This window comes from Neophocaena asiaeorientalis, unplaced genomic scaffold, assembly GCF_003031525.2.
Source record: "Neophocaena asiaeorientalis asiaeorientalis breed wild unplaced genomic scaffold, Neophocaena_asiaeorientalis_V1.1 scaffold59, whole genome shotgun sequence".
NCBI lineage: Eukaryota > Metazoa > Chordata > Mammalia > Artiodactyla > Phocoenidae > Neophocaena > Neophocaena asiaeorientalis.
Genome location: NW_020174268.1, coordinates 9,914,603 through 9,934,179, shown reverse-complemented (window position 1 = coordinate 9,934,179; position 19,577 = coordinate 9,914,603). Strand labels below are relative to the sequence as shown.

General features: G+C 42.9%; 1 protein-coding gene across 1 annotated transcript in view; it reads right to left on the bottom strand.

The window, feature by feature from the left end:
* LHFPL6 (LHFPL tetraspan subfamily member 6) overlaps positions 1-19,571 on the bottom strand; it is a 230,548-nt gene extending 210,977 nt beyond the window's left edge. Inside the window, exons 1-2 of the mRNA XM_024755645.1 lie at positions 19,363-19,571; positions 17,345-17,919 (exon numbers count right to left, since the gene is read on the bottom strand). Coding sequence (XP_024611413.1) covers positions 17,345-17,729 — 385 coding nt within the window. The 5' untranslated portion in view covers positions 17,730-17,919; positions 19,363-19,571. The remainder of the gene's footprint in view (positions 1-17,344; positions 17,920-19,362) is intronic.
* Between the last annotated feature and the right edge of the window lie 6 nt (positions 19,572-19,577).

The following is a 19,577-nucleotide window of genomic DNA, read 5'->3' as shown; positions in this document are numbered from 1 at the left end:
ATGTAACTGAAACGGGAACAGGTAGAAGAAGATCATCTTTCGAAATGAACTCGATCAGAAATATTTGCACTTAAACAGGTCTCCATTCTAAGCACGGGGCCGTTGGCAACCAAAACAGAAAATTCCACCACATCTGTCTTTTGCTATCATGTGTGATAGTACCGGACAGAGGAAGTGACCTAGCCAAAGGCAGCAGGGTAGTAATTAACAGTGTAACATAAAGGACACAGGCCAAGCATGTCCTGGGCCCCGAATTAGAAGCTTGCTCACGTGAATACCTGGAGTTAACATTTTCCAGAATGATTTTTAGCAAATCATCCATCAAATGAATGTAAATACTGTGATAAGTACAGGGTATGCTGAGAGATTACAGCTGAGGGGTGGGCAGTCACACACAGGAGACAGTGTCCCTCCCTCCAGGGCCTCCACGAGAAAACAAAAAAGTTGATCAAGTTTCAAGGAAGCTCAAGAAAGGCAGGATTCCTTCAAGCTGTGCAATCAGAGAAGACTTTATGGAGAAGTCAACGTTCAAAGCAAGCCCTAAAAGGCAAGTGAGCTTGGGGTCTGTGTCCAGGGGAAGCGGAACAGGGCCAGCAAAGGCACAAAGGTGGGACTGAGTGGAGAGTGCAGAAGAAAGATTGTGAAATTCAGTTTGGGCAAAGCGGAACCCACAGGAAGGATGCCAGTGGATGGTAACGGGACAAATGGGGCACGTGGGGCACAGTGTAAATGGCCTTTATCCTACAGGGAGCAACAGAGGAATCTAGAGCAGGAAGGGCCATGACCCTAGGGAAGAAGATGACTATAGAGGCACCACAAGGACGGCCAGGAGGGAGGCAGGTATGCAGGAAGGGAGCCCAGGCAAAAGATGGACATCAGCCACCTAGCACGAGTCCTCTGAGCCGTTTGAGATAAATGTGACAGGGCACCATGACACTGAATTGGAACACAATTTAATGCCTTTTTAATTCATGGCTTTTTCATAATTAATCGCTTTGGTCACTCAGAGGTCACGACTATCGCAGTAACATGGTTCAATTACTTACGGCTACATATTACATTAACTTTCTCATAATACATTCAAGACAATAAAATTTCTCATCCTTCTACAGGCCAGCCTCTGATATCAAAATAAATGACTGTTTTACTCTGTTCTTCTCTAGCCTCAATTTCAAAATACATTTTATCTTTCTCTTATAATGTACTTGGTACAGTTTTCAAAGAATTATATACAAGCATCAAAGATATCTTCTTTTTATTTTGCTCAGTTGCCCCCACGATCAGAAATGAAAGCTCCAAACCCCCTGAATTGAGCTTTAATCTTAGAGAACATCACTGCAACATATTACTGCAAGTATCACTGGCAAGGTTCATTCTGTGAAGATAAAATAACGATCTAGCTGTAGAACACAATACTGAAGCTGGCTGTTGGTAGAATATCAATGACATTTTTCTGAGGGAAAGTCCAGTGACCAAAGCCGTGAATTTATAAACTCCTTGAGGTCACAACCTTGTATCATACTTACTTCTTTTGTTTCTCACAGCACGAAGCTGCAGCAGGATTTTAAGATTCAATAGGGAAATCTGCACAAAAGTGTTGTGTATATTATAAAATGATGCATTAAAAGTAGCTAACATTAGTTGACCTGGAACTCTAAAGAACTAATTTTCCTTTCAGTTGGTGTCTGTGGTTATTTGAAAAGGATAAAAACATGGACAGGGAGTAATCAGGCTGTGAATACGTCGGGGTGCGTCCGAGGAGAGATAGAGGGTTGAAGGAAGAAACCTCACGAAACCTAAAGATAGTACAGAAAAATACCACCGAGATGGAGAAAACCCACAACGTGGGAACACGAGCTAAAACAAACAAGCAAACAAAAAACACTTGTCCAGATGTTGAGAATATCTATTCAGATTGCGTCTCAAATTATGATCCACAGGGGTCAGATACAGCTAGTGACAAGGTGTATTTACTAGGTCCTGAGTAGTAAGTCACCTGCAGATAAGACTATCACTAGTTCAAAACTTAGTTTGGGAAATGCAGCAGAGTGCAATAGCAAATTAAAAGTAGACAAAAGTATAATCAAAGCTATTTTCGCTCTTTATAGCTCTTTCTGGGTTCGCTTCTATTCATTATGTTACCCTCATATCTAGAACGCTGCCTAACAGAGAGCAGGGATTCAATAAATATTTGTGTAACGAACGAAGCTTATTAACTTTTTAAGTTAAAGTGTAAACTTTTAAGTCAAATAAACGATTGGTAATGGCCACCATTTGCTGGGAAGCTACCTTTTCAGGCCTGATATTACATGACTTACACATATGTAAACTTCACAAAAACCCAATGAATTAGTATTACTATTAGTAATAGGTGAAGGAACGGAGGCTGAGTGAGTTGCTTTCCCAGGGCCACAAAGCTGATGAGTGGCAGAATTCAACCCTGTCTGTCCAGATCCTGTGTTCACTTGGCTTTACACAACAACACAAAGCCAGAGAAAAATGTAAACACAAGAACAAAAAAGTACGGACATTTCATTTTACTTACAGTCTTACAGAAACAGTTTCTTCTGCAATCTGATTGCATGCAAAATTCTGAAGCATCCCATGTGGGGAAAACTTCTGATATTCTAATCCTAGGCTATAAGTAATGCTACAAAAACAATCAGCCACAACTTACAAGCCTCACAAGCTAAATAGCGAAAGTATGGAGAAATGAAAACATTTCCCTCCTCCAATATTTTCCACCATCTTAAAGTCTCATCAGATTCAGATTTCCAGATCTGCTCTAAGTGGACTGCAAGATGATTATGGTAAAACCACACCACACAAAGCACGCCTGTCTGAAATTACACTGAAGTCAAATGTACGTAAAATGGCGCCACACAGAGAAGAAGAGCTCACTGCTGTGTAATTTCGTGAAACCTGCTGGGCACCAAGGTCACAGGCAGCCAAAGTGAATTTTAAATGGTGTCCGACCAGGAGCCTATAATCAGGATAGCCACCAGTGGGTGGATGAGATAAATGAACTAACCAACTTTCTTCCGCCAGGCAATCAAAATAGAATGCCATCTTTATGCATGAGACCCCCAAATTTTTTTTAAGTTAAAATATTCATCCTTCACACCTTTGCTTTTTCACTACATTTCTAGCCTCTTCCTTCCTCAAGGTGCCTTTACGTTAGTGAACATCATGCAGTGTGAATTTTGTTCCTACCTTGAGTGTTCTTCCATCTACTCCCGGAAAATAAAATCTATTCCTACAAAGCACAAACTTCTCCGTAACCCTGGTCCACCAGCAGAGGAGCTGTTGAGCAGCTGTCACTGTCCAAGGGCAAGCTTAGAACTGATGATTGACAGGATTCCCTGGTGGACCAGTGGTTAGGACTTCGCCTTCCAATGCAAGGGGTGCAGGTTCGATCCCTGGTCGGGGAGCTAAGCTCCCCCATGCCTTGGGGCCAAAAAACCAAAACATAAAACAGAAGCACTATTGTAACAGACTCAATAAAGACTTTAAAAATAGTGGTCCACATCAAAAAAAAAATCTTCTAAAAATAAAAACTGATTGAATCAGACACAGCCAGGAGCTTCCCTTCCAACCAGGACAGTCAAATGGTAAAAGAAAGTGTCAGGATATAAAAGCCATGTGTTTTTTTTTTTTTTGGCTGTGTTGTGTCTTCATTGCAGTGCGCAGGCTTCTTTTGTTGCAGAGCATGGGCTCTAGGTGCACCGGCTTCTGTAGTTGCAGCACACAGGCTCAGTAGTTGTGGCACACGGGCTTAGCTGCTCCACAGCATGTGTATCTTCCCGGACCAGGGATCAAACCCGTGTCCCCTGCATTGGCAGGCGGATTCTCAACCACTGCGCCACCAGGGAAGACCCCCCATGTCTTATTTATGCATTGGCAGGCGGACTCTCAACCACTGCGCCACCAGGGAAGCCCCCATGTCTTTTGAGGAGTGACTGAAGTAATACTTTCTCATAGAAGGTTCTCAAAGACACTATAAATGTATACATTTAACCCTGGTCTCTCTCATGAGCTCTGTGCCCATGTTGCCAACTGCCCACCTAACCTTCCACCCTGAAGTCCCCCCGACCGAGAACCACAAACTGTGGATTCAGGAGATGTTCTTTGGTGGATATCCTCCAGGCCCTGTGAGATGTATGGATTGAGGAGGCTGCCAAGCAGGGCAGCTGCTGCCAGCCTTAGCCAAACTCAGCTGCAGACCCTGAGTCCTTTCTCCTGGGTCCTAGCACTGCCGATTGATCGAAAAAGTCAGAAGGGCCAGGTATAGGGACAACAGGAGCTCTGGAATGTCTCACTACTGATCAAATTCCTTCGTAAAATGCTTTCGCGTTTGTTGGGGAGTCACATGACCTCCTTGTCTAAGCAGCGGCGGGATCACTTTTCTTCTCCTCCCATCTTGCTTTACCTTGATAAAGCAAGGATTGGCTCTGCCTTGATTTCCTTATTTTCCCTACCCTCAAAGTCCCTCAATAAGATGAAGTCTCACCAAACTGCACCTGGAGTGCTTGGGCTTTGCTGTCCCCTCCTTAGACTCTGGGAAATGGAAGAGACAAATGTACTGGGTTGGCCAAAAAGTTCATTTGGGTTTTTCTGTAACATCTTTCCAAACTTTCTGGCCAACTCATAAGATACAAAACATAGGGTGGAAATACAATCAACGTGACTTGGCAAGCCCTGTCTGTGCACCTCCTAGAAGGAGGCTGTGGTTACGAGCAGTAGGACGCCCGCAGGAGGCGTGGTTTATGAGGCAAGGTGACTACAGAGATTATCAAAGAATTGCCTGAATACCTAAGGATTATAATTTCCTATTTAAATCAGGTAATGCAACCCCTAAAAACAAAACAAACATACAACACACATGAACAGCAGCAAAAACGATGTCCTACCGCACACTCAACTGTAGAATACAGTGGCTCCATTGTAGGTCCAATCTAGACATGAAGAGAACATGGGAGATCCTACATCCACATCCAAGACAACGGTGCACATATGTGGAGGGGGAGAAATAGTACGGGGAGCTTGGATCGTTACGGGGAGCCGACTGTGGCCAGGAGTGAGAAAAGGCTATACCGACTTTGACCATGAACCTATGTCCCCCTTTCCAGCCACATGCACAGTGGAATGCCATGGTCCCGTAGGGAATCCTGGTCTGCCCAGGTGTGCCCAGTTCCTCCCAACATCATCAGCTACAATCTGCTACCCATACGGAAGGTACGTTCATACACTGCAGAGAGGACCAACTGGGTAATCTTGTCATAAGGTAACACTGGGGCATGAGTTTTAGGAAAACTCTGGGGCTCAGAAGTAGAGATAAACAAACACTAAGAAAGTCATGCCTCATACACAGCAACTCTCACCAAGGAGGAGTATATCAAATGAGGACTGGATTTCATCACAGAATCTTACTATTTTAGAGCTTAAAGGCACATTTCTTTTTTACAAAGATTTGATCGACAAACATATGGAAACTGTAACTTACAATGGAATGACACAAGGACATTTCATGTTTCATGGCCTTTAATGCAAATGACTCATGGCACATAAATAATAATCACTGATAATATTAACTCATAGGTAATAACCAAGGGATAACCAGTTTCCTTTCTTGCTCTGCCTTATTACGCAGCTGTAACATGACTAACATAAGCTATGACAGGAATCAATTAGGTCTCCTAACTAAAAGATTCCTGTACTACAAGTAATGGACAGCAATGTTCAATTACAAACATGTTGACAATAACACTTATTCTTTATAGATAAAATAAAGGTATAATTGAAAATGTCAAATTTTCTATGAAAATAAGATGTATAAAATCAATCTTACATCTCCTTATGTTTATGTATTTGCACACTTATTATTTCCTGCACTTCTAGGGAGAGAAAAGGAAAATATCTCTTTGTGAGAGGCCAGTGAAGTTCAATGACACGACACTGAGAGTCACTTTAGATGTCATCAAGAATGCTCCTCTTAGAGCCCCCAGGTGTGCTGAGCAGTCAGTAACCCTCATTTGCACACAGGTGAATGTTAAACAGTTATAAAATTAAAGATGTCTACATTGTAATTTTATACAGTAAGTTACATCTACATGCTGTGGTAACAATGTCTATTACTTTTTTAAACGTTTCACTCTGTAAATCAAAACAGAGCTGCTATAATTTATGTTTTCTTGTTTGTTTTCTAATTTTCTGAGGAACTAGGGAAAAAATGCCTGTTTTTTTATATACACGGAAATATAAAATTACTGAGACATCATTCATCTCCTCATCTATTCATCTAAAAATAGGAGCAGCAAAACCCGTTTGCCTCTATCTCAGAAATGTCTTCAAAATCGTTTTCTCTGTATTCCCACAGCTTCGATGAGGTTCTCACCATCTCTGGCCAAGCCTGCTGTAACAAGCCTCTTGCTGCCTTCCCTGGTTTTGTCGTTTCCCCAAATCAGTCTTTACTCCTCACTTGCTACTGGATTATATAGTTCCTAAGTCAATTTCACCCATAACCACTGAAAAACTTCATTTAACTTTAGTTCAGTGTAGACTTCTTACCATAGAATATGAACAGGGACCTTCAGACCTGATCCTCTGTCACATCACCTCTGCCCCCTACCTTAGAGTACGCTGCCATTCCCTGAATTCCCATCAGACCTTTTTACAACTCCTTGGCTTTTGAGAATTTGACATTTCTCCTGCTCGAAATCCCAGGGAGCCTCTGACTCAGCTCAATAGCACCTCTGCTATGAAGCCTTTCGAAACCCCTCCAGACACAAGGTCCCTCCCTTTCCTGTGCTCCTACAGCATTTTAGGCACACTTCAATGGACCCTGGGCATTTTTAAACATCTGAGATTTATGCCTATTCACCAACCCCCCCCCCCACCAAAAGTTCACAGTATGACGTAATCTGCCACTTGGCTAAGGTAGGAATTTGAATTATATGTTGTATTTTAGCCAGGGTCCAGGAAAGCAGAAACCATCCTAAGTATTTCAAACCCAGAGGATTTAATATAATACAGGAAATTGGTTACACAGATGACAGAAGAGCTAAAACGCCAGACAGGAGTTAAAGAGGTGACCCAGAAACCGGCATCAGCAGAAAACTGCTACCATCCATGAGACTGGAGCGATGTTGGGGGGAAGATGGCATTACTGACGACTAGAAGAACCGGACCGTGTGACTAGGGGAGGATCACGACAGTGGCTCCTGATGGGAGCTGGGACCGGGCAGGGCTGGGCTTTCCAGAAGGAGGGACTACTGCTGCCGGAGATTCTGCCCAAGGGAGAGCTAGAGAGGGAGAGATACCCTGGCTTCTCCCGGACAGCCTCCCATCCTCCAAGAGTGCCTCCCACTGGCTGCATCTACCCAGATGCCAGGTGTCGAGGCTTCTGGGAAATGCAGTCTCCTGCGAAGCCGGAGAATGACTGGCGCGCCGTGCGAGGCTGGTGAGCATCTCACTTGGCAGCTGGACGAGCCTCACCAGCCGATCTCTGCGTGCAACGGAGTGGGCGTCTGCATCACGAGCCCTTTGGGTTGTGACTATACTTCGCATGTTGGTTTCCTCCAGAAGGCTGTGAGCTCCGCTATAGCAGGGACCTCATCTCAGCTTGTATCCCAGGACCCAGCATGGTATCTGACAGATAGTTGGCACTCAATAAATACTGCTGAATGTCCATAAACACTAATTCCCTGCATTTATAACATATTTTAACTCAGCATTTCCTCAAGTTTGTTGTACTGGCCATTGACTCAAAAAGATGCTGTTGCCTGTAACAGGTTAAGTAGGACGCTGCCATTCCCAAATAAGTTTGTGAAACACAGTGCTAAACAAATTAAGCTGGTCTCTTAGTCCATTCGAGCTGCAATGACAAAATACCACAGACAAGGTGGCTTAGAAACAACAGAAATTTATTTCTCCCAGTTCTGGAAGCCAGAAGTCTAAGATGACGGTGTCAGGGTGGTAGGGTGAGGGTTCTCTTCTCCTTGTATCCTCACACAGCAGAAGGGGCAAGGATGCTGTCTCAAACTTCTTTTAGAAAGGCATTAATCTCATTCATGAGGGCTCCACCTTCAGGACCTAATCATTTCCCAAAGCCATCACCTCCTAATACCATCCCATTTGACATTAGGATTTCAACAAATGAATTTTGGAGGTGTCACAGACATTCAGACCACAGCAGCTTGTTTCTTCATTGCAGATAACACAGTTCATTCAGAGGTTTCAAAATGTGCTTGAAGACAGAGATGCAGAATTATGCAACACCTTTTCAACATATATGACTATGGAACACTTTTATCAAAAGACTGACATTACACAGGGACATCAGTTAAGGGGTCATTGCTTTAAGTGTCTTCACATTTGTGACATTTTATTTCTTCTTTGAAATAGTCCTGTGAGGTACAGAAGAACAAGGTCACACTTTTCAAATAAAAATGTTGCTAATAAATAATTAAAACTAATATATCAAGTATTAATCGAATATACAAGATGTCATTTACTATTCTAGTCACCGTAGGGATAGAAGCAAAATGTAAATCTTAGTTCTTGTTCTATTTGAAGAGATAGGACATACAAGAAAAAAAGAACCATAAAATGGTACTTTCTTTTTATCCAACAATATTTTTATATGTGTTTTAGTATATCATGGTATCTGATGTTGCCTGATTACTGAAAATGAGGCACATGGAAGGTAAATTATTCACTGAAGTTATAAGCAGGTCAGTTCTGGACCTTACATTAACACTTGAGCTTTATGAATTCTAAAAGAAAATCACTAACTGGTATGATGTCTATCATATAAAGAAAAGAAAGGATAACTCGATCCCCCAATAATTAGTCAGCAATATCAACGCACCAACACTGGGGTATTGGGGTATGAATCCAACCTCGTGATCTTCTAAAAATGACCATTCAACAGTCCCTGGGAAATCACCAGACTCCTTTAGAGGGATCTAGCTAGAACTCTCTGTGTTTCTATCATAATATTTTATTGATCAAGGTTGACAAAGTAGAACATTATCCTTCGTTTCTAAAGAGAGACACAAGGTCCTTGGTTTTGTTATTTAAGAAGTGTGTCCTCACCAAATGAACCTACCTACGAAACAGAAACAGACTCACAGACATAGAGAACAGACCTGTGGTTCCCAAGGGTAGGGGGTGGGGGAGGGATGGAGTGGGAGTTTGGGGTGAGCAGATGCAAACCATTATACACAGAAGAGATAAACAACAAGGTGCTACTGTAGAGCACAGGGAACTGTATTCAATATCCTGGGATAAACCATAATGGAAAAGAATAGTAAAAAAAAGAACGTGTGTGTGTGTGTGTGTGTGTGTCAATCACTTTGCTATACAGCAGAAATTAACACAACATTGTAAGTCATCTATACTTCAATTTTAAAAAGAAAAGAAGTGTGTCCTCTAAAATTAACATTATCTTCGGTCTTAAAAGATTACTACAAGGGCTTCTAACAATGGGGAACTTACACTAGGGAACTTACACTAGAAAACTTGGCCAGCGTGTATGGCCAGCGTATATTAATGAGAGATAAATTCTTCTGTCACATAATTTTTTAAAGACAGCATATTTGCTTTGGTTGGAGGTTTTGGCATTCTCCCCTAATGGCCTCTCTACTGCATGTTACCTTATTAACATTAACCTGTTTTGAGAATTGGCAAAAAGTTGCTATGTCATATTACTTCAGGTGGTTCTATGGTACTACAAACAGAAACTGGGGACCAAAGGAACAATAAAAATATTCACCTATGTTAAGAGACTTACTATTCATAATGGTCAGAAATTCTGAATTCTACATATAATACAAGGTGGAACTTCAATTAACACTTTAATATTATGATGACAGCGTTCACAGCTCAACACGTAACTAATGGGATAACTCTGGGTGTCGCTCTCTAAAATTCAGTGTTCACAGCTGTTTAAAAAAAAAAAAGAGAGAGAGAGAGAGAGAACAAATTACCTGCCTCACTGGGGTGAAAGAAATGAGAACTGAATATGTTCCAAGGATCACTGGTCCCTTCAGGGAGCCGGTTCCAAATTAGTTAGGGAAACACTTAACATTACACTTAATACTATACCTTCCCCATGCCCCCAGGAGATTGGTATAAGCATTGACATACTCCAGGCTCTGTGAAGTTCTGCCGTAATGAAATTTACTAACTTTCCATAACCAAGTGTTTCTCCAATCTACTTGTTCCCAAAATGATTCTGCTTTTTCAATACCTACAGGTACTCCCTCCGGAGCCAGCGCTCCCCAGAACACACTTGAGGGTGACACCTCATGAAAACAAAAAGATGAATTTCAACGACCTCCAGGAATAAAAGTTCTGAACTTAATGCTGTTTTTCTTTCTGATTGTAAGCAACACACACAACAAGACACCCTTGCCAAGCTGGAGGTAGCTGCAGAGCTCAAGTGTAACAGTGTACCGACAGTGTAACAGTGATGAGTTTGTTCAGAGAGCAAACTGGATGCATTTCGTGATGCTACCTATACAGAATGAGGTAAACGCACACTCCCTTGAGTGTGCGTTTAAAGTTTTTGTTTTAGAATTGGTTGTGAATTCACATGCTTCAGTTGGTTTTCCTTGTAACTGAAAATACGTTTTTTACAAGGCAACGAACCAATCTGCAATCTATCTCTTAGTGAAGTTAACCAGTCCAGACGGACCCTGGCCTCAGAAGGATCAGGCTACAGCTGTGTTAGATGGTGGCAACAGAGGGAAGCAAGTTAAAAATCAAACGATTCTCCTAAACTATGGCACAAATGAAACTACCTATGAAACGGAAATCGACTCACAGACATGAAGAAAAGACTTGTGGTTGCCAAGGCAGAGGGCGGGGAAGAGGGTGGGAGAGGGAAGGATTGGAAGTTTGGGATTAGCAGATGCAAACTAGTATGTACAGAATGGATGGACAACAAGGTCCTACTGTATAGCACAGGGAACTATATTCAACATCCTGTAATCAACCATAATGGAAAATAAGATGAAAAAGGATGTATATATATAACACTGAGTCACCTTGCTGTACACCAGAAACTAACACAACATTGTAAATCAACTATACTTCAATTAAAAATAAATAAAATTTTTTTAAAAGGGGAAAAAAATCAAATGATTCTCTTAGAAAGACTCTACTCCACATAAAGTAAATGAAGATTTGAACCCTGCGGGGGGGAAAAAAAATCTAAATAATTCTAGGGAAAAAGTCTATCGGAGCTGCTAATATGATATGCCCAAGTGGCATATGTGTTCAATGGACAACTCCTTACTCCTCCATTTTTAAGATTTAGTATCATTATTATGTTTTACTTCAGAGATACAATCTTGGAAGTCAAAGCGAATAACAGAAAATAAGAAAAAACTGAGTATACTTGGCAGAAAAGAAGCCAAGGATTTGGGCACACTCTACCTGAACAGGAACCAGCCACAGCTCACTGATACAGGGTGAATGACACAAAACACAGCACTGGCAATGAGAGCAGGTCTGTAATTTGCAATTGGAGTCACAGGCAGAAATAGCACCTTCATCTAAGTGAAGCACGGAAAAGATTTGGTTCTTCCCCTTTCTGGGTGTATACACAGGCCTGACCATCCCAGTAACATCTAAGGCCACTAATATAAAGGAAAACACAGTTATAAACTGCTCTGTTCCTACGCTAATTCTGCTATCTGCTGCTTATATCACATCATCCCCCAAACAACAATCACGGAAAGAGACTAATAATCCAGACTTAGCTTAACAGAAGTCTGTGCTCCCACACCAGTAACACATAAGGTTTTGAGTGAATAAAATTGTTCATGTTTCTCAAAATGTGATCCACAGACCATCTATGTCTAGAACTGCTGGAGAGTTTGTTAAAAGTGCTTCCCCTGCCCGCCCCCCGCCAGACCTACCAAATCACACACTCTGGGGCAGGGCTTTGGATTCTCCAGTGGAATAAACCGTCAGGTAACTTTCAGTCCCACTAGAGAACTAAAAGAATATTGCGCTGAATTCTGATGTCAATTACTGATGTGGAGAACTTGGAAGCTTCACAGAAAAGTCTGAAAACAATGAAAAACAAGTTCTTCTGGGGTGGTGGGGAAGTATGTTAAAAAAAATAAATAAATAAAACTAGTGACAATGACTACTTGGAAATTTAATTTTAAAACATTATTAGATATAAACATACAAAACTCAGTGCTTTAGATCTTATAAAACATCAGTTAATTCATCAGCACCCCTGCCTTTAACAAATCCCGAGCTCGGAGTAGATGCTATCTGTGCTGTTCGTTTGAGCCGTCTACACTGCATCTCCCTTTCCCTTCTTCCTGGCTGCCAAGCCCCACTCACACCCTTGCACTGTCTCCATCTCAAGCTCGCTCTCTGTCGTATCAGTGTGCCTGGGACGTCTGAGTGTGATGGAAGATGTGGACTGTGGTCCTAGAAAGTACTGTGAGTCAGCATCCTCTTCTTCCCTAGAGATGCTTAAGACCATGACTTCTTAGTCAAAGCTGATTTAAGTCCAATCCTGCTTAGGAGCAGAAGCTCAGAGTGGCGGGTTCCTGAGTGCCCTCCTGGCCTAATCATTCCGGCTTTTCCAAGATACACGTGGCTTTAGGGAGCTGGGACCAAGAACCGTCTCGGCCCATCTCTGTGATCTGCAGTAAGATCTTTACATCTTTCAGTTAGCCAATTCCTTACCGCAAATCCACTGCCTGAGAACTACAGAGGATGCATTAAGGTCTTATTTTGAGTTCTCCATCTGTCAAATCTTGTTTCTGGTATAGGGCAATGATAAATAAAAGAATACATATATAATATATAAATGATCATTATGATGTATATACAATATGTATCAAGAGAGAGAATTCCAGGAGAATTTTCTGTGTCAAAAACCAGGATATGGGCTTCCCTGGTGGCGCAGTGGTTGAGAGTCCGCCTGCCGATGCAGGGGACATGGGTTCGTGCCCCGGTCCGGGAAGATCCTACATGCCGTGGAGCGGCTGGGCCCGTGAGCCATGGCCGCTGAGCCTGCGCGTCCGGAGCCTGTGCTCCGCAGCGGGAGAGGCCACAATAATGAGAGGTCCGCGTACCATAAAAAAAAAAAAAAAAACCAGGATAGATCGATGTGTTCAGTCAATACCAAACCACAGAGATGGGGTCTTTTTACAGTCCAGTCAAAGAGGTGTAAATAAGATCATGATAAAAACTAAACATTAACTAAATTCTGAATGTAAGCCATCTACCAGAAGTCACATCTTAAAAAATACAGAATGATGAACTTAGAGCAGGGTTCTCAAGGCGGTGGTCTCAGAACCAGCATCATCTGGGAACTTGTTAGAAATACACATTATCAACTCCCCTGGCCAACCCCCCAAAACCTACTAATCAGGGAGCCGCCCCGGGTGGGCTCCAAGAATCTGTTTTAAAAAGTCCTGAGGGTGACTCCGATGCATGCTAAAGTTTGAGAACCACTGGCTCAGAACTCAAGGCCGCTTGCCTGGACTTTATATTGTAAGGTTAGAGGGAGCTGAAGGAAACAGGAGGAGTTTGTGATCTGTGAGGCGCTATTTAAAGAGGAACAAAGAGAGCTCTGCCTGCCCCCCCAACTGGCCCAAGAAATGGCTCGATTTCTTAAAATTAGAGCAACTTCTTTCAGTTAAGACACTGTCACTAAAAAGCCACCATGCCCATTAATACGCCAACACTTACTTATCTTATTCCTCAGCTGTCACTTGACGGAGCCTGGATATAAAGGAAAGCACGATGGGACACACCATATGGTCAGGTTCAAAGTGCAGCAAGGGGAGGAGAAGTCCCAAGCCCTCACCCAAAGGGATGAAAGACAGCCCAGGTGGAGCCCTACAGTGAGGGGACTCTGCAGAGGCAACGATGCTTTCAGCACAGAGACGGGGACGCTCTAAGAAACACTTTGTCATCATTACCGTCTTGAGCAGCAGGTAACCATCAATTAGTTGAGGAGATGGGTCTCCCCTGGCTTCTCAGGACAGAGCAGTATCTACACTGGGAAGGTAGCTGTTTGCCACTGGTTAGTAGTCTACACTCATTTTATACATATATGTGACTCACATCCAAACTAAATGCGGAATAATACCAACTTGGGACTCTTTTCCATACCCCGTCGTTAGAGCGCCAGTAGTTTCCAAAGATGAAATCTACAAATTCAGACCCTGACAACTGCAAGCACCAGTGGGCAGAACTTAAGATAGCCTTAATATGTCTTTACGGCGTTCTTACGTGCTTCACTTACAGAGCATGTAAATAAGATCTTTTACTAACACGTACGTCAAAAGTTTGGTATGAAGTTTCAAAAATTCTGTTGAAGTACTTAATGACTACAACAGTATTTGAAAGCACATGATTTTGTGTTCCACAAACAAACACAACATTACAACCTCTATTTTCTCATAACACCATTATCATAATCTCTGCATGGTAACATTTTTATTACACGTGATACTTCTCAAAGGCTTTCTACATGCCTTTTAAAAATTCAATTGAGGGTAAAACTCAACCCAGGCTGGTTTTTAAAAATTATGACCAAGACATGACTTCAAATAGAAGATGGAGATGGTGGCAATTAAAGTTTACGCTCAAGTTACCACAAGAAAGGCAGAAGTCATTGATTCCTTGAAGTATTTCTTTTATAGGTAGTAAATGTCCATGGACAACCGTCCCATTCTGTGTTGTTCCACCCGTTTACAGGTGACATTTTGACCTCTAAACAACCACAGCAAGACAATTCAAAATGAAGGTTGACACTTTGTCCTTTAACTAGTTCCAAAGTACTGCAGGGGTTTTACTGCCTGATGTTACACCATATGTGCAAACTCCAGACACAGCAGGCATGTTTAAGTAGGATGCCTCTGTACTTTGCCATTATCCTGTTTCCTGTTGTTCTGGAGCAATCCTAACTTTAGCTAAACATAACCTTTCTGGGTGAATCATTTTTAGTAGAAGAATCCGCCTTATAGCAGAGTGCCCTGCACTTTGACTGTATTTCGGAAGCATGGCCATTGACGGAATTCATAGAACCCAGTGGTTTGGTATTTTGCAGTCTTTATGAAACCCACCCATTTTATGAAAACTTTCATAAAATAAAATTATTTACCACTTTTTCTTACGAATAAAAACTCAAACAATTATGAAATGAACAATAGGAGTAATTCTTTCTGAAGCATTTTTTTGGTCAACTGGTCTATCACTAAATGGTAATGTTTAATGGCAGATTTTTCAAAACCTTTTCCGTAATTCAAGTTATTTTTTAATTCTAAAATGACTACTATCTTGGGTAATGGGATGTATTTACTTACTCGGGCCCTCAAAAGGTTCGAATCAGAAAAGCCGTCTTAGGTTTTACATTCAGAATTATTTTCTGCCAGGATTTGAGAAATGCTAATAATAACCTATATCTTCAGCTCAATGTCAGTAACTCTTACCAAACCAGAGTTCATGAAAAGCATATACTAAGGAAAAAACAGTCCTTTAAAAAGTATACATAACTTCCCCAATGGCCTTTCCCCTTGAGTTTTATGTAAAGTAGAACATTTAGCTCTTTATAATTCCCTCAAATCTATAAATCTCACCAGTCTCAGATTTACTTCCTGTTGCCTTCCTTCGTTATACGTTTAAAGGTAATCAATAAAAACTGATTTCTCTTTGTAAGCACTTTTCTGCTCTGCCAGAAATAACAGTAGTCCCTGCCCTAAAACGAAGAAGAAAAGGAAAAGGAATATTTACCAGAAGAGGAGAAAAAGAAACCGCCCCAGTATTTTTCCTGAGCCAAGTGAAACACAAACAGCAAATCAAGTTTATTCTTAAAGAAAAAAAACCTTAAAAATATTCCTGGCATTAGTCCTATTCTTCAAATCTGTGGTATCAACAAGTTTTTAACTCTGGGTTTGTATTTCCACTCTCTACAAAAACCTCATTATACTGCCTAATAGCTTTACTGTACTGTCTTTCTGTAGGAATCCACATATCACACACAAGACTTGTGCTCAATGCTGAACAGTGAAGCAGTAGAGGAAGGATAGTAAGTCCCCCAGTTTGCCTCCTAGGGCAGAGTGGGATGCAAGACCAGTGGGAAAAAACAGATGAGAACAAAGTTACATCTGGTAAGGAAATCAAGAAATGCAAACAACGTATCTCTGACTCAGAAACGCAAAACTTTCAGCCACTTGAATTTTTAGCACAAGTATTTTCTGACCCAAAATGTTACTTGAAGGTTTTATATTAAATCATCTGAAATCATCTGTTGGGGTTTCTCCAATATAGACTCTACTCCAGAACTCTCCATTTTTAATGTTTTTTCTTCTCCTGCATTTTTCAGCGAAGACCATGAGAAAACACCCAATGAAAGAGCAACAGACTTTTACTTTGTAATGAAGTTACGAATACATTTTATACATTTTCCTGGCTTCCTGTTTTCTTGAACTCTGTACTATCTACAGAGGTTGTCCTATTTCACCAAGGCAGACTATAAATCACACGAGTTCAGCCCGTCAGGTTGAAAAATGGAGGTGAAAGGCACAGCAGAAAATACATGAAGTATAATTAAAACCATATGACCAGAGATATTGAAGCAATACTTGTTGGAGGCAACCCAAGTAAAAATCAAATCTTTTCTAGTGTTAGTGAGACTGGCCAGTCCCTTTGAAACAAACACACAACACTTGCTAAATACTTTTTTTTTTTTCTCCTTCACAGCAAGAGCACTGGGAGAAGTTTCAGCCCTAACAAGGTACTGAAGCCTATCTTTGTGGCATAGTTAAATTCATAGTTGTTCATGTAAAACTGATCTCTCATTTAAAACAGTAATCATTTATTTAGAAATATAGTTTAAGATGGGGCAGGGCTCAATTTTACATCCACCAAAAAGGATAAAAGGCTTATGATGACAATGTGGAATGAAAAACCTTTTCTACTTTTCTATGAAGTGTTCATCTCCTAAGACCTGAGGACTCCAGAAAGACACAGATACTGTAATTGCTTGTTGTTGATCATAAAGAGCCAGCAGCTATAAAATCCAAACCGTCTCCTGGACTACATTATAAACAACCTAGACACTACTGCCTCACAGACGTGGTACTGAGCAAGCCAATGATGTACATGTTTAAGGATGTACAGAAATTAAGAGCTCTTGAAGTTGTAAAGCATCTTTGACTTTGGCAATCTGTCCCCAGAGCCTATGTCCCCTGAGCGTTCCAAGGGTCAATTACCATAATCTCAATGGATAACTGGAACACCACTTTCAATATTGCTTTGGGGTTCCAGTAAACAATGTAAATTTAGCGAAGTCACTTACCCCCCAGAAACTGAATTCCTCCAGCCACTCTTCCCACTGTCCGGGAGATGAGCTCCGACACACAGCAGCCCATGAGGGCGGTGAGCGCCACAAGCAGGAGCAGGCCACAGCCCAGGCCTGTCACGATGGTAGAAATCCTCCATTCTGCGCTGGGGATGCCCTGGAAGGAAGCGTAGCGCCCACATTCCTCCACCATCACCATCATCTGCCGACTCTCATCGTGCACGGGATACGAGCACCTCCGGAAAGTACCGAAGGACACAGGCTTGCCCAGCTGAGATCCCCAGAGCCAGTAAGGCATGAAGAACCCCACGCAGGAGGTGGCAGCACAAAGAAACGAGAGCAAAGCCCAGATGACCCCGGTGCAAGTCAGACTGGATGCCATCTTTCACCAGACGGGGCAAAGAGGACCCAAAGTAAGTGTTCTGGGTCTGCAGGAGGGAGTGAAGGTGTGAAACCACTGGGGACCCACAGGTAATCCACAGTTCTGTGATGGGAGAGTGTCTATTAACAGAACGGATCTTCAGTCTTACTGGGCATCAACTTCCCATCCTGTGCAGTAAGGAAGATGGTCCCTGGTAAAACCATAAGAAATATTAAAAGTTAAATGTTTTTAGAAACGCGATTAACACCGATTCAGTTGGTCTACAACTTTCAATTAATAAACAGTCAAAGATGCCTCCATACTTCAAAAGTGAGAAGAATCCCTTCTCTCTATAAACTTCTCCGTAATTCAAATGTTGTCAGACTGGCTCAAACCTTTTTCATGTCTTTATCTCCTATAAATGTCCCCAAATTAACTCATGCACTTAAAGAAATGCATGACTTCTACTTGCCAAGCCAGTGAATTCATTTCATATACTCACATTAAAAGTAATGTAGCATATTTACCGGCAGTAAACATAATTCCGAATGTTATAATAAGAGGAACCATACCGTGGTTTGTTCAGTTGGCTTGCAAGTTCATGCTCATAACTTGTCGCAACTTCTCTGCGTCCCTTTAGGTGCATTAACACTGCACGAGCCCGAACAAAATAATTAGGATCACAATTACACACTGCCCAGGCATACAGAATGGATGGGACTATTAGGCATCCCCAGTCCTCATTCAGTAGCGTTTGTGAATGCCTTCAATCTCAACTATCTTCTAGCGTCAACGAAAGAAAGCCTGCGTACGGCTTATTTTCATACCTGAGTTTTGATTCACGGCCTCCAATTAAATTATTGGAACCACTCTACTGATGAACGAGTGTCACTGTCTAATCTGAAAAAGAATCCATACCTGCCAGGACTCTACATCGAACCCCAGTCATTCTAGTGATTCCACGTGCATTCACTTCCATACCTCCTTCCCTCTCAGCAAGAGTTCCAGAACCACTTCCCACACTTTTCAGAGAGAATGCAGAAGCCCAGAGCCACGCACCCCAGTTCCATCCCCAGGACTCTTTTTACTCCAGCTTAACGTCACCCACCCCCTCCCTTCCCAACCCTCGCCCCTGCCCTTTCCTTCCCACCCACCACCCCATTTCCACCCCAGTGTGTCCCTCCAGGGGAGTTCCGGCTACTTGTTTTTTTGTTTTTTTTTTTAATCTTGTCAACTGCGGTCAGCATCAGCATTAGCGGCTGAAGTTGGTCTGCTGGGCCCTGAGGCTGGGGAAGACGGGTGGCACGGGGACGTGGGGTGGAGACCGCCCTCACCTCGCGCTGGGGCAAGGCGCCCCGGGGTTAGCCAGCCCTCGGCAAAGGCCTCCCCCACTCCACCCCGAAGACACACAAGGATCCCTCAACCCCCAAAGCGGGAGAAGGGCGTTTTCCAGCCGGCCCCGCGCGGAGGGAGCGGATGAGGATGGGCAGGCAGCACCCCCCGGAGGCAGACGCCAGCAGCGGACGCGGCGGGCAAGGAGAGCCGGCCGGCAGCCCAGCTCAGGAAGTCCGGAGCCCGGGAGCAGCCCAACTCCGGCGTCCGGAGAAAAAAGGAGCGGAGCCCGCGCCCCGGGGCAGCCTCGCGCGGGACTCACATGGCTGGCGGGCGGCGGCCACCTTCTCTCCCGGCGCCGGGGCGCACTCACAACTTGCTGTCTCTCCCGGGCGGAGCATCCACGGCACGCAAGACCGTCCTTCCCTCTTCGCCGCGGTCCCTAACAGCCGCGGAGCCCCCGGGCCCGACGCGGGAGGGAGAGCAGGGGCCGGCAGCAGGCGGAGGGCTCCGGGAGGACGCGCGGCGCCGCCGCCC